The following is a 15006-nucleotide window of genomic DNA, read 5'->3' as shown; positions in this document are numbered from 1 at the left end:
GAGGTCCTCTATATAATGATGCATGTGGAGAGAAGCCACTTAGAACTGTTACCTTTCAACCCCATTGCCTGTAAGATAACCGTTAGCCTCATCCTTCAAGAGATGTATGCCTTTTCACGGAGGGTTAGATATTGCTACTTGGAAGGGAAAACCATTGGGATACAAATGATCACACTCTCTATTTGGTCCCCACTGGGGCAGAGAATGGCTTTAATTACCAGGGAGAAGACATACCTTTAAATGGCCGGGCGTGGTGGCTCACGCCTGTAATCCCAGCACTTTGGGAGGCCGAAGTGGGTGGATCACGAGGTCAGGAGATCGAGACCATCCTGGCTAACACAGTGAAACCCCGTCTCTACTAAAAATACAAAAAATTAGCTGAGCATGGTGGTGGGCGCCTGTAATCCCAGCTACTCAAGAGGCTGAGGCAGGACTATCACTTGAACCCTGGAGGCGGAAGTTGCAGTCAGCCGAGATCGTGCCACTGCACTCCAGCTTGGGCGACTGAGCGAGACTCCGTTTCAAAAAAAAAAAGAAAAAAAAAAAAGAAATACCTTTAAACTTCATGACTACTCTGTCCAGCCAGCATAAGGTTTGGAGACTGTATAGAAAAAAACACACTCAAAGTGTTTTTTCTGTTCTCTCATTCAACAACCATCAACACAGAAGGCTTCTGTGAACAAATGGGTGGGGGTTTCTCCCCACACACCAAGAAAGTGATCAGTTTTACAGCAGACATTGCTGGGTGTCCTCCAATTCAATTCTGACACTATCTACCTGGAGATACCTCATCTCCACCTCCCAGGTTCAAGTGATTCTTGTGCCTCAGGCTCCTGAGTAGCTGGCATTACAGGCGTGCGCCACTACGCCCAGCTCATTTTTGTATTTTTAGTAGAAACGGGGTTTCGGCATGTTGGCTAGGCTGGTCTCAAACTCCTGACCTCAACTGATCCACCCACCTCAGCTTCCTGAAGTGCTGGGATTACAAGTGTGAGCCACGGCGCCCAGCCCCAGAACTTCTGACCAACCAGCTTCGAGTTGGGGTTCCTACAACCTCCTCCTTGGGTTTGGTTAATTTGCTGGAGCAGCTCACAGTAATCCGGGAAACTTATGTTTACTGGCTTATTATAAAGAATATTACAAGGGACACAGATGAAGAGATGCCTAGGGTGAGGTATAGGGGAAGGGGCACAGAGCTTCCCTGCGCTCCCTGGGTGAGCCACCCTCCAGGAACCTCCCCGTGTTCAGCTATCAGAAAGCTCCCTGAACCCAGTCCTCTTGGGCCTTTTATGGGGAGGCTTCATTACATAGACATGATTGACAACCATGTAGAAATGTGATTGGATGGCCGGGCATGGTGGCTCACACCTGCAATCCCAACACTTTGAATGGCTGACGCAGGCAGATCACCTAAGGTCAGGAGTTCCAGACCAACCTGGCCAATATGGTGAAACCCTGTCTATACTAAAAATACAAAAATTAGCTGGGCATGGTGGCACGTACCTGTAGTCCCAGCTACTTGGGAGACTGAGGCAGGGGCATCGCTTGAACTCAGGAGGCAGAGATTGCAGTGAGCCAAGATCTTGCCATGGCACTCCATCCTGGGTGACAGATCAAGACTTTTTCTCAAAAAGGTCAAAAGGTATATGATCTCGTACTAATAGACGGGTTGGGGAATCCCAGCAAGGCCTATCTGTTCAGATGCTTCTTGGGCTTTCTGTGCCACGTTCCTTCCTCCAGGGTTTGGGGCAGGACCCCTTCTGAAATGAGGGAGAATTCATTTATGGCCAACTCCAAGACAGAAAGGTGAGGGAAGACTGGAGTCCTGCCTTGAGGAGAAAAAAGAGCAAGTGAAAAGAGGCAGGAGGTCAGAGAGAGAAATTCTGTTTTTTGAGGCTTAAATTTCTAACATTATAATAAGGGCTGTGGGAGTTATGAGCCAGAAACCATCGGTGGGAAAAAAATAAAATATATACATATATATATATATATATATATCATAATATCACAGGAACCCTGGTAGAAGAGGAGTCCCCAAAAGGCAGAGAGTAGTAAAGAAATAGAGGACCAAAAGATGAACCTGGCTGTCTTCATCATTTTGCTTTGAGTTGAATCTGATTCACAAACCACATACAATTAAATCATAGCCCAGGCTGGGCGCAGTGGCTCACACCTGTAATCCCAGGACTTTTGGAGGCTGAAGCAGGTGGATCACTTGAGTTCAGAGGTTTAAGACCAGCCTGAGCAACATGGTGAAACCCCATGTCTATGAAAAATAGAAAATTTGGCCAAGTATGGTAGCTCATGCCTGTAATCCCAGCACTTTGGGAGGCCTAGGCGGGTGGATCACTTGCGTTCAGGAGTTTGAACCTGGCCAACATGGTGAAACTCTGTCTCTGCTAAAAATACAAAAGTTAGCTGGGCATGGTAGTGCATGCCTGTAATCCCAACTACTCAGGAGGCTCAGGCTGGAGAATCACTTGAACCCGGGAGGCGGAGGTTGTCGTGAGCTGAGATCACGCCACTGCACTCCAGTCTGGGCAACAGAATGAGACTCTGACTCAAAAAAAAAAAAAAGAAAAGAAAAATTAGCCAGGCCTGGTGGCATGCACCTGCACTGCCAGCTACTCTGGAGGCTGACGTGGGAAGATCCCTTGGGCCCAGGAGGCAGACACTACGATGAGCCAAGATCACCCTACTGCACTCCAGCCTGGGGGACAGAGTGAGAACTTGCCTAAAAAAAAAAAAGAAAGAAAAACAAAAGAGAGCCTGATAAAGTGTAGCTTTGATGAATTAATTATGCTATGCCCCTAGGAAGCGTCCACCACATAGTGTGCATGCTTAAATATTCATTCATTAATTCAAATATTCATTCATTCATTTTTTGAGATGGAATCTCACTATGTTGCCCAGACTGTTCTCAAACTCCTGGGCTCAAGCAATCCTCCCTCCTCAGCCTCCCAAGTAGCTGGGAATACAGGTGTGAGCCACCACCTCAGTTGGCAAAAATGAATGAATGATACACCAGCATGTTTTCTGTTGTTGTTTTTGAGATGGAGTTTCACTTTGTCCCCAGGCTGGAGTATAGTGGAGTGACCTCAGCTCACTGCAACCTCCACCTCCTGAGTTCAAGTGATTCTCCAGCCTCAGCCTCCCGAGCAGTTGGGATTACAGGCACCTGCTACCACGCCCGGCTAATTTTTGTATTTTCAATAGACAGAGTTTCACCATGTTGGCCAGGCTGGTCTTGAACTGCTGGCCTCAAGTGATCTGCCCACCACGGCCTCCCAAAGTGCTGTGATTAGAGGCATAAACTACTGCACCTGGCAAGAATGAATGAACGATATACCAGCCTCTTGGTACAGGAAGGGGCCAGAGTGAAATGATTAAGAGTTCTGCTTTGGGTTCAGACCTATCTGGATTTGACCCCAGCTCTACTGCTTGCTAGTTTTGTGACACACAAATTATTTCATGGAGCATCAGTTTTCTTAGCTATAAAATGGAGTTGATTTTAATACTTACTTCATAGTGTAAATGTTGTGCTCTATTAAAAGTACTTGGCCTGCAGTAATGGCAGGTATCATTACTGTTAATTATCACTGTTGGGAGGAGTACAGGGGTTCTAGTTCAATTCTGACATTTAATGAAAGTGTGATGAGGAGGAGCAGTGTCTGTTCAGCACTCTGCACCTCAATTTCTCCAATTGTTAAGTAAACAACTGGGCCTAGGTGATTTGAAATTAGGTCTATTGGATAGGAATCGTGTTTCTGTGCCTGGCACTGAAACAGAAAGGTGGCTTAGCAATAAAGGGGTTTATTTTTCTCATGTACCGAGAAGTGTGGACTAGGTGCGATGGTTCACACCTGTAATCCCAGCACTTTGGGAAGCAAAGGTGGGAGAATTGCTTGAAACCAGGGATTCGAGACCAGCCTGGACAACAAAGCAAGACCCTGTGGCTTAAAAAAAAAAAAAAAAAAAAAAAAAAAAAAAAAAGCTGGGCATGGTGTTGCCCCTGTGGTTCCAGCTACTCAGGAGGCTGAAACAGGAGATTTGCTTGAGCCCAGGAAGTCAAGGCTGCAGTGAGTTATGATCACACCACTGCACTCCAGCCTGGGTGACAGAGCAAGACCTCATCTCTGAAAAAAAAAGTTTAAAAATGTGTACTGTTGTTTTACAAGCGGTAGTTCATGCCTGTAATCTCAGCACTTTGGGAGGCTGAGGCAGGCGAATCACTTGAGGTCAGGAGTTCAAGACCAGCTAGGCCAACATGGTGAAACCTCGTCTCTACAAAAAATACAAAAATTTGCCAGGTGTGATGGCAGGCACCTGTAACCCCAGCTACTCGGGAGGCTGAGGCAGGAGAATTGCTTGAACCCAGGAGGCAAAGGCTGCAGTGAGCCAAGATCATGCCACTGCACTCCAGCCTGGGCGACAGAGCGAGACTCCATCTCTAAATAAATAAATACATCAAGATTTTTAAAAAGTAAAAAAACCAGAAGCATGGAGGGAGGAAGTGCAAAGTTTGTACAGCAGCTCCACCCATCATGCCCTCAAGGACTGAAGCCCCTTCAGAAGCCTTTTTCTCTACCATCCTTAGCAGGTGAACGTTCATTCTCAGAAACGTCTAGAGGAAGACTGGTGAAGGGCAAATTGTGAACCCAGGCAAACTGTCCCCTTTGAAAGAGCATTCCTGGGAGCCACAAGTCTCATTGGCTAAAACTGGGTCACAGGCCCACCCTTAGCCGCAAAGAACACTGGGAGACTTTGAGCACTATGTCTGCATAGGAAATGGAGCTTTTTTGCTGGTATGAGAAAAAAGGAGACTAGAGACTGAAAGCCAGACAAATAGCAGAATTCACTACCTAAGGCATCAGGAGATAATACTTTTAACACTGTAAACCCATGTGAATTTCTACAGGCATATAAAATTACAGGCATATAAATATATAAAATAATATTATAAATATATATAAAATAATATATAAAATAATAAATAAATATAAAATAAGCTGAACAAATATAAGTTCAGCCGGGTGCGGTGGCTCACGCCTGTAATCCCAGCACTTTAGGAGGCCGAGGCAGGCGGATCACGAGGTCAAGAGATCGAGACCATCCTGGCTAACACGGTGAAACCCCATCTATACTAAAAATACAAAAAATTAGCCGGGCGTGGTGGCGGGTGCCTGTAGTCCCAGCTACTCGGGAGGCTGAGGCAGGAGAATGGCGTGAACCCGGGAGGTAGAGGTTGCAGTGAGCCGAAATCGTGCCACTGTACTCCAGCCTGGGTGACAGAGTGAGACTCCATCTCAAAAAAAAAAAAAAAAAAAAAAAATATATATATATATATATATATATACACACACACATAGACACACACACACACTTACATATATACTTATATATAAAATACTTGTATATATATAAACTTGTATGTATATATACTTAAATAAGTATGTATATACTTAGTATGTATATATACTTAAATATAAGTATATAAGTATGTATGTATATATACTTAAATATAAGTATATAAGTATGTATGTATATATACTTAAATATAAGTATATAAGTATATATGTATATGTATTTTATATATATTTTATATGTAAGTATATATACATATAAGTTTATATATACATATGTAAGTATTTTATATATATAAGTATATATAAGTATGTGTATATATGTGTGTATATATACTTAGTATATATTTAGTTTACTCATATATACATATATTTATATATAAGTGTATATACACATACATATTTATATAAGTGTATATATACATATATAAATACTTATATATAAATACATATATATTCACACACACACATATACACACACACACACACATATATGTGTGTGTGTGTGTGTATATATATAAGTTCTAGGCCAGAGGCACTAAATTAAAAAGAAAATCTTGCCCTTTGACTATGAGTCATTTAGAAAAATATCTTCCTTCTGTTTCTAGAATCCCATTGTCTTAAATGAAAGATTCTGTTTTCAATTTCTTACCTAGCTACCAAGACAGAATTCTCTGCAGGAAAACACTCTTCCTCCTGAGAAAAACTCCTCTGGGGTTAGATGCAGGGAGTTATGTTGTGATTTGTGTAGGGCTGGATTTGGTGAGCTCATCCTGGAATTTAAAAAAAACATGTGAATGGTGTATCCCTTTGTGATCATCATTACTTTTTCCCTGCGAGTCCCAATCTGTGCCAGCGTTGACTGCTGTATGAAGTCTCAGGAAGCCCACCCCAAAGGGGAAGAAGGTTTGCAGGAGGCAGGAGATGCTGTCCGATGACCATGTGAATGAAATCATCATAGAGGTTGAGAATGTTTCCTCTGGGGTCCAAAGCCACCCATCCTCAAATCAGATTTTTCAGGAAAAGGTGCTGCTAGACTCAAGCATCAACATGGTTTCATCAACATCTGACATCGATGTGGTAGATTCTCAGACCGTCAGCAAAAGGAATGACCAGAAGGGCAACCAGGTGCTGCAGTTTTCAACATCTTTGAATGAATCGATGTCTCAGACCCTTCACAGCCTAGAGTGCATGGGCATAGACACTCCTGGTTCTTCACGTGAAACTGTTCAAGGTAGTGAAATGCTGGGGAAGAGGAGTAGGGGAGTAGGAAAAAAGACTTCCTCATTTTCCACAGCATATTTTACTTTTTAGATATCGAGTGGGGCCAGGCATGGTGGCTCACACCTATAATCCTACTGCTTTGGGAGGCCAAGGTAAGACGATTGCTTGAGCCCAGGTGTTCGAGACTAGCCTGGGCAACAAAGGGAGACTTCATTGCTACAAAAAATTTTTAAAAATAATACCCAGGCATGACAGTGCACACCTGTGGTCCCTGTTACTCAGGATGCTGAGGTGGGAGGATCTCTTGAGCCCAGGAGCTGGAGGCTGCAGCGAGCTCTGATGGCACCACTGCAACCCAACCTGGGTGACAGAGTAAGATCCTGTCTCTAAAAGAAGGACATTGAGTAATATGGAAGGGCGGAAGGTTTTGTGGTTGAACTAAGGAAGCCAAGGACAAAGGAAGGGATCACTTTAAGACATCCCTAACAAGAGCTTATTTTTATCAAGCTTATTTCATATGCCGTGTGCTCTGCAGAGCACCTGCTTTTTGTTATCCATCGAATTGAGTTTTATGTACTCCCTGCACTTCACACCTTTGAGGCAGGCATTTCCATGTACTTGATGAGAAAACTATAGCTCAGATAAATTTAGTGACCTGGAAGATCTGGGGCCCAAATACAGGTCTATCTGATTCCCAAGACTGCATTCTTTTTTTTTTTTTTTTTTTTGAGACAAAGTCTTGCTGTCGCCCAGGTTAGAGTGTAGAGGCATGATCTCGGCTCACTGCAACCTCTGCTTCCCAGGGTTAAATGATTATCATGCCTCAGCCTGCTGAGTAGCTGGGATTACATGTGCATGCCACCACACCTAATTTTTGTATTTTTAGTAGAAATGGGGTTTTACCATGTTAGCCAAGCTTGTCTCGAACTCCTGGCCTCAGGCGATCTGCCCACCTTGGCTTCCCAAAGTGCTGGAATGGATTACAGGCGTGAGCCACCATGTCCAGCCTCAAGCCTGTATCCTTAACCACCATGCTGTCTCACTTTGAGTCAATTCCTCCTCACCCTGGCTTCAGGCAACAGATAGGATGCCTCTTGTTGGCAAGACCATCAGGAAACCAGATTTTAGCTGATACCTTCCAGCCTCTCTGCTCCTGAGGCCAACAGAGAGGCTGTTCCTTTTAATTTAATTTAATTTAATTTAATTTAATTTAATTTAATGTATTTATTTGAGATGGAATTTCACTCTTGTTGCCCAGGCTGAAGTGCAATGGTATGATTTCAGCTCACTGCAGGTTCTGCCTCTTGGGTTCAAGCAGTTCTCCTGCCTCAGCCTCCTAAGTAGCTGGGATTACAGGCACCTGCCACCACGCCTGGCTAATTTTTTTTTGTATTTTTAGTAGAGACAGGGTTTCACCATGTTGGCCAGGCTGGTCTTGAACTCCTGACTTCAGGTGATCTGCCCGCCTCAGCCTCCCAAAGTGCTGGGATGGGATTACAGGTATGAGCCACCGTGCTTGGCCCAGAGATGCTGTTTCTGTCCCCCCCCCCCCATGGTATTCCAGGTGTAAAGTCTAGCAGTTCTTGATGATTTCAGGGAGAAGAAAAACATCCCTTTACTTACACAAAGCATTTAGTGGGTTTAGCCCCTTTACTGAAGAAGATTGGGGCATCACCTCTCACACTGCTGGCTCCCTGGATCTCTGTATAGTTCCCTCTTCCATCTTTCTTCCTCTCAGTCTACTCACCCTTCCTGCCCAGGAGAGGCACAAATTCCTCATCTTCAGCAGAGAGAGTTGGTGGGCCTCTTTTGGGGATTCCCCTTACACCTCAAGGTGGCTGTGATTATGCCACTGCACTCTAGCCTGGGTGACACAGTAAGACCCTGTCTCAAAAAAAAAAAAAAAAAAAAATAGTGAGAGAGAAGAGGTAGGCTGACTAAATATGCAGGACCTTGTTGACTTTGCTAAATGTTTTTTGTTGCAGGAAAGAGAAAAACACTGAATTGGAAGAGAGTGCAGCCATTATTCATTTGCTCTGGCTTTGAGCTTTTAACACATATATGTGTCTTTTTGTTGTTTTCCTTTGTGATCTTTGAGATCCCCAAGTCCATATACTTCTTTCCTTGTGTTACTTGCTTTGCCTTCAGCACCACATTTTAGTGTTATGATTCTGTTAAAGAAAAAAGAAATTAAACTCCATTAATTTCTTTCATAGGACAGAAGTTAATTGCATCTCTTATACCCATGACATCCAGAGACAGAATTAAAGCCATCAGGAACCAGCCAAGGACCATGGAAGAGAAAAGGAACCTTAGGTATGACCAAAGGCTTTTCTTCTGTCCCAGATTTCAAGTGAACCTCAATCTTCTACTTTTGCCCCATCTCAAAAAGATAAGAAATAAATAAGCACAATAGAAGAGACAAATCTTCCTGACAGAAAAATTTCAAATGCCCTCTGTAGGCACTACTTTATCCAGGGGCTACAGCTTAATTCCTGCTCTTGGGCTGGAGTGTGGACTCTGCTTGGTGAGCTGCTTCCAAAGAGTAGGGCGTGGGAGGAAGAGAGGGGTGGAACTTTCCAGTGGAGAGTCTGCCTAATACTGCCTTGGCCAAGACTTAAGGTTAACATCCCCAAAGATAAGTCATGTGATGGGGGAAACACGTCTCCTCTGTGCTACTCTCTCCTAAAACCCACAACCCCAGTCTAAACAGCAAAAAACATTAGGCAAATCCCAACCGAGGGACATTCTACAAAACACTCAGCCTGTACCCCTTGAAACTGTCAAAGTCATCAAAAACAAGGAAAGTCTGAGAAACTGTCATGGAGTAGAAAGTTCTAAAGAGACATGACAGGCCAGATGTGGTGGCTCACACCTGTAATCCCAGCACTTTGGGAGGCCAAGGTGGTGGGATTAGTGGAGCTCAGGAGTTCGAGACCAGCCTGGGCATCATAGTGAGACTCCATCTTTACAAAAAATGAAAATTAAAAAAGACGTGACAAGTAAATGCAATGTGGTATCCTGGACGAGATCCTGGAATAGAAAATGGACATCGGTGGAAAAACTGGTAAAATCTGAATAGTCTAGAGTTTAGGTAATAGTAACGTACCAATACTGGTATGTTAGTTTTGAGAAACCTACCATGGAAATGTAAAATGTTAACAGGGGAAACTAGTGAGTGGTATATGGAAATTTTCTCTACTGTCTTTCCAAGTTTACTGTAAATCTCAAACTATGCTAAATAAAAACTTTACTTAAAAAATAAAGACCAGCTAAGCGTGGTGGCTCACGCCTGTAATCCCAGCACTTTGGGAGGCTGAGACGGGCAGATCACGAGGTCAGGAGTTCAAGACCAGCCTGGCCAACACGGTGAAACCCCATCTCTACTAAAAATACAAAACTTAGCCAGGTGTGGTAGTACGTGCCTGTAATCCCAGCTACTGGGGAGGCTGAGACAGGAGAATCACTTGAACCTGGGAGGCAGAGGTTTCAGTGAGCCAAGATCATACCACTGCCCTCCAGCCTGGGTGTCAGAGCAAGACTCATATTGGGCGGGGGGGTGGGGGGTGGGAAAGAAAGATCTTGGGGGTTTTATAAGCTCAGTAATTCAAACTCCAAGGGTAAGGGCTGTTTTAGCCTTCAGAGTTTACATTAATTGTTGCTTAATCTTTTTTTTTTTTTTTCAATTTGAGATAGTTGGCAGAAAGTACTAGAGTAGATGCAACAACAATTACTAGTAAGTGAGTCAAGGATGCCGGATATTCTGAGGTTTCAAAGATAAATTTCAAAGCCTGGTAGGGTGGAATAGATTTGTCAACAAGTAAATTACAAATGGCAGAAAGCAAATCAGGTCAAGTCAAAATAGAAAGAGATTGCAATGGGAGGACCAGAAAGGTCTGCCCTCCCTAACTTTGCTGGGGAAAAGCAGACAGAGGGGGCATTTGAACTGGGCCTTTAAAGACAATTGACAATGACATTGGGTTGGGCCTTCGAGGTGGACCAAAGAAAGCCAGGAAAGAACCAGAACAAAGCAGATATGGTGAGTTCATGGAAGGGTAAGGAGACCAATTGTGACTGTGTCTTTCTGAAAACACTTCATTTCAAACTCTGCATGGCTCCTGCTGTCACTCAGTAGGGGCTCCAAAGACCTTATAGCAGGATTTCTCAATCTCAGTACAAGTAACATCTTAGGGCTAGATCTTTCCCTGTTGTGGGGGTTGTTTTGTTCATTGTAGGGTGTATAGCAGCATCTCTGATCTCTACATACTTGATGACAATAGCACCCCCTCTCCACTCCTTAGTTTCACAACCAAAAAAGTTTCCAGACATTGCCAATTGTTGGGGGGTAAAATCCCCCTAGGTTGAGAACCTGTATTAGTCTGCTCTCACTCTGCTAATAAAGACATACCTGAGACTGGGTAATTTATAAAGGAAAGAGGTTTAATGGACTCACAGTTCCACACAGCAAGGGAGGCCTCACAATCATGACAGAGAGTGAAGGAAGAGCAAAGGCACGTCTTACATGGCGATGGGCAAGACGGCATGTGCAGGGGACCTGCCCTTTATAAAACCATCAGATTGGCTGGGTGCGCTGGCTCACGCCTGTAATCCCAGCACTTTGGGAGGCCAAGGTGGGCAGATCACCTGAGGTCGGAGTTCAAGACCAGCCTGGCCAACATGGTGAAACCCTATCTCTACTAAAAATACAAAAATTAGCTGGGTGTGGTGGCAGACGACTGTAATCCTAGCTACTCAGGAGGCTGAGGCAGGAGAATCGCTTGAACCTGGGAGGCAGAGATTGCAGTGAGCTGAAATTGTACCACTGCACTCCAGCACGGGCAATAGAACAAGACTCCATCTCAAAAACAAACAAACAAACAAACAAACAACAAACACAAAAAGCATCAGATCTCATGAGACTTATTCACTATCATGAGAACCGCATGGGAAAACTCGCTCCCATGATTCAATTACCTCCCACCAGGTCCCTCCCATAACACATGGGGATTATTACAATTCAAGGTGAGATTTGGGTGGGGACACAGAGCCAAGCCATATCAGAACCACTGACATATAGGGATACTTGCTCCATGGATGTTATTCATATCCTCCCCCCTTCCCTTTGTTGATTCCATTCCAGCCACCCTGGCCCCCTTGCTGTGCTGCCTGCCTTGGTGCTTTGTGCTGGCTGTTCCCTATGCACAGGACATTTTTATATGAATCCCTCTTCTCCTTCAAATAGGGCAATGCTCAGATTTTACCCTATTTCAAATTGTAATACTGTCCCCACCCCATTACTTCCCATCTCTTTACCTCACTCTGTTTTTTCTTTTTCTATAGTACAAATCACCTTCTAATATACTACATAGTTTCCCTACTTTATTATTGTATTTGTTGCTTACTGTCTTTCACTTACAACTAGGATGTCAGCTCTGTAAACCAGGGAGATTGTTGTCTTAACACCTGGGATGATGTCCAACACATCATAGGAGTTCAATAACTTTTTTTTTTTTTTTTTTTAAGAAAAGAGGTCTTGGCTGGGCGCAGTAGCTCACGCCTGTAATCCAGCACTTTGGGAGGCCAAGGCGGGTGGGTCACTTGAGGCCAGGAGTTCGAGACCAGCCTGGCAAACATGGTGAAATCCTGTCTCTACTAAAAATACAAAAGTTAGCGGTGTGTGGTGATGCACGCCTGTAATCCCACTACTCGGGAGGCTGAGGCAGAGAATTGCTTGAACCTGGGAGGCAGAGGCTGCAGTGAGCCTCAATCAGGCCACCGCACTCCAGCCTGGGTGACAGAGTGAGACTCCGTCTCAAAAAGAAAAAAAAGAAAAGAAAAGAAAAGAAAAGAAAAGAAAGAAAGAAAGAAAGACATGAGGTCTCATTCAGTTGCCCAGGCTGGACTGCAATGGTGTGATCATAACTCATTGCAGTCTCAAACTTTTGGGCCCAAGTAATCCTCCCACCACAGCCTCTGGAGTAGCTGGGACTATACAGGCAGGCACCGCCACCACATCCAGCTATTTTTTATTAATTTTTTTTTTTAACAGAGACAAGGTCCCACTGTTTTGCTCAGGCTGGTCTTGAACTCCTGGCCTCAGTGATCCTCTTGCCTCAGCCTTCCGAAGTGTTGGGATTACAGGCATGAGCCACCATGTAACTATTTTGTGAACGAGTTACAACATTTGTATCTCTCATATTCTCTTGCTGTTCCCTACAGGAAAATAGTTGACAAAGAAAAAAGCAAGCAGACCCATCGTATCCTTCAGCTCAATTGCTGTGTGCAGTGTCTGAACTCCATTTCACGGGTAAGTCAGTAAAACAGGCACAGCAAGAGGGTGAAAACAGGGAGGGAGGAGAGTGAGGATGAAGGGGACTCAGGGGGAAGACGAACCAAAAATCAGAGCGATTTCATTGCCCAGAGCCATCAGTTAGCACAGGGGTGGGAAAATGAAGTGGGTGTGGGGAAGAACTAAGAGATTGCTGAGTTCATTGGCCAACTTGGCCATTGGGAGTGGCGCCTTCAACAGCAAACCTGGGAAGGTCATAATACCTCCACCTTAGAGGTGACATAATGTTTGCAAATTTGCCTAGCATGGTGCCTGCACTTAGCAATACTCCAGACATGGTGGCCTTTTTTGTTATTATGGTACCTGCTCAATCAATATTTGTTGAGTCAACAGCAAGCCACCTGCTTTGAATCCTGACTCCAGGCTTATCGGAGATCCAAGAACAGCCTGTCGGAAATTCTTAATTCCATCAGCCTATGGCAGAAGACGCTGAAGATCATTGGAGGCAAGTTTGGAACCAGCGTCCTCTCCTATTTCAACTTTCTGAGATGGCTTTTGAAGTTCAACATTTTCTCATTCATCGTGAACTTCAGTTTCATCATAATCCCTCAGTTTGCCGTAGCCGAAAAGAACACCCTCCAGTTCACTGGGCTGGAGCTTTTCACTGGGGTGGTAAGTTCTCTGTTTCCCCTACCCCAAGTGCACCAATTACCTTGGAAACCCAGGGACATGGCTTGCCGGTCACCCACTGACACATCTCATTTTGTCTGGGGGTCAACTGATGGAGAAAGTGGATGTTTAAATGTTTTCCTGGCTGAGTGTGGTGACTCATGCCTGTAATCCCAGCAAGTTGGGAGGCCAAAGCAGGTGAATCACTTGAGCTCAGGAGTTGGAGACCAGCGGGCAACATGGCAAAACCCTGTCTCTACAAAAATACAAAAATTAGCAGGGCATGGTGGCGCACACCTGTAATTCTGGCTACTCGGGAGGCTAAGGTGAGAGGATTGCTTGAGCCCAGGAGACGAAGATCGCAGTGGAGCAAGATTCCCCCCACTGCACTCTAGCCTGAGCAACAGAGCGAGGCCTTGTCTCAATCATCAATCAATCAATAAAGTGTTTTCCTGCTAAGTAATATACACACATCATAGTGGAATTTCTGTCTCCAGAGGCAACCATCTTGAACAGTTTGTTTTTATCCACACATTTTTTTGGCAAACATAGGGACGCTTCTGTGCATGTACAGATGCATCGTTTTCTTTTCTTACAAAAGATGAATTATTCATTGCATATTATCTACAACTTGCTTTTTTTTTTTACTTAGCAATATGTGGTGGACATCTTCTTGTGTTGGTGTTTATAGATCTATATTTTCTTTCTTTTTATTTTTATTTCTACAAAATACAATGTTCCTTTTGAAAAATTCCTACTATAGAAGAAAAGTAGGAGAAAGTTCTTTTTATATTTTTCCTTTGTCCAACTCCCCATTTTGAGATATATCTTTGTAGACTGTTTTTTCTTCCTGTACAAACATTGATAGATACATACTTGATAAAAATGAGTAAATAATAGATGACAGATGCATAGATTATTATGCTTTTAAAAATAAAAAGAGGATAGGATTGTACTTTATTTCTTTCTTCTTTCTTCTTTCTCTCTCTCTCTCTTTCTCTCTTCGTTCCTTCCTTCCTCCCTCCCTCCCTCTCTTTCTTTCTTTCTTTTTCCTTTTTCCTTCCTTCATTCCTTCCTTCCTTCTTTCCCTTCTTTCTTTCTTTCTTTCCTTCTTTCTCTTTCTTTCTCTCTTTCCTTCCTTCCCCTCTGTCTTTCTCCTTCCTTTCTTTCTCTCTTTCTCTCTCTTTCTTTCTTTCCCTTCCTTCCTTCCTTCCTTCCTTCCTTCCTTCCTTCCTTCCTTCCTTCCTTCCTTCCTTCCTTCCTTCCTTTCTTCCTTCCTTTTTTTCTTTCTTCTTTCTTTCTTTTCTTTCTTCCTCCTTTCTTTCTTTGGTCTCACTCTGTCACCCAGCCTACAGTGCAGTTGTGCAGTACAGCTCACTGCAGCCTTGACCTCCCAGACTCAAGCAATCCTCCTGCCTCTGTCTCACCAGTAGCTGGGACTACAGGCCCACATCACCATGC

General features: G+C 43.9%; 1 protein-coding gene across 4 annotated transcripts in view; it reads left to right on the top strand.

Annotated features, from left to right (window-relative positions):
- TMC5 (transmembrane channel like 5) overlaps positions 1 to 15006 on the top strand; it is a 91568-nt gene that overhangs the window by 40032 nt on the left and 36530 nt on the right. For 3 of the 4 annotated variants that reach the window (XM_030925581.1, XM_030925582.1, XM_030925583.1), the window contains 3 exons: positions 8804 to 8903; positions 12807 to 12894; positions 13300 to 13548. In XM_030925581.1, the coding sequence (XP_030781441.1) occupies positions 8804 to 8903; positions 12807 to 12894; positions 13300 to 13548 (437 nt within the window). Of the gene's footprint in view, positions 1 to 6027; positions 6598 to 8803; positions 8904 to 12806; positions 12895 to 13299; positions 13549 to 15006 lie in introns of those variants that run through there. The other variant, XM_030925584.1, reaches the window with a different exon arrangement.

Source organism: Rhinopithecus roxellana, chromosome 20, assembly GCF_007565055.1.
Source record: "Rhinopithecus roxellana isolate Shanxi Qingling chromosome 20, ASM756505v1, whole genome shotgun sequence".
NCBI lineage: Eukaryota > Metazoa > Chordata > Mammalia > Primates > Cercopithecidae > Rhinopithecus > Rhinopithecus roxellana.
The sequence above is the reverse complement of the archived record's forward strand: the minus strand, read 5'-3'. Positions and strand labels throughout refer to the sequence as shown.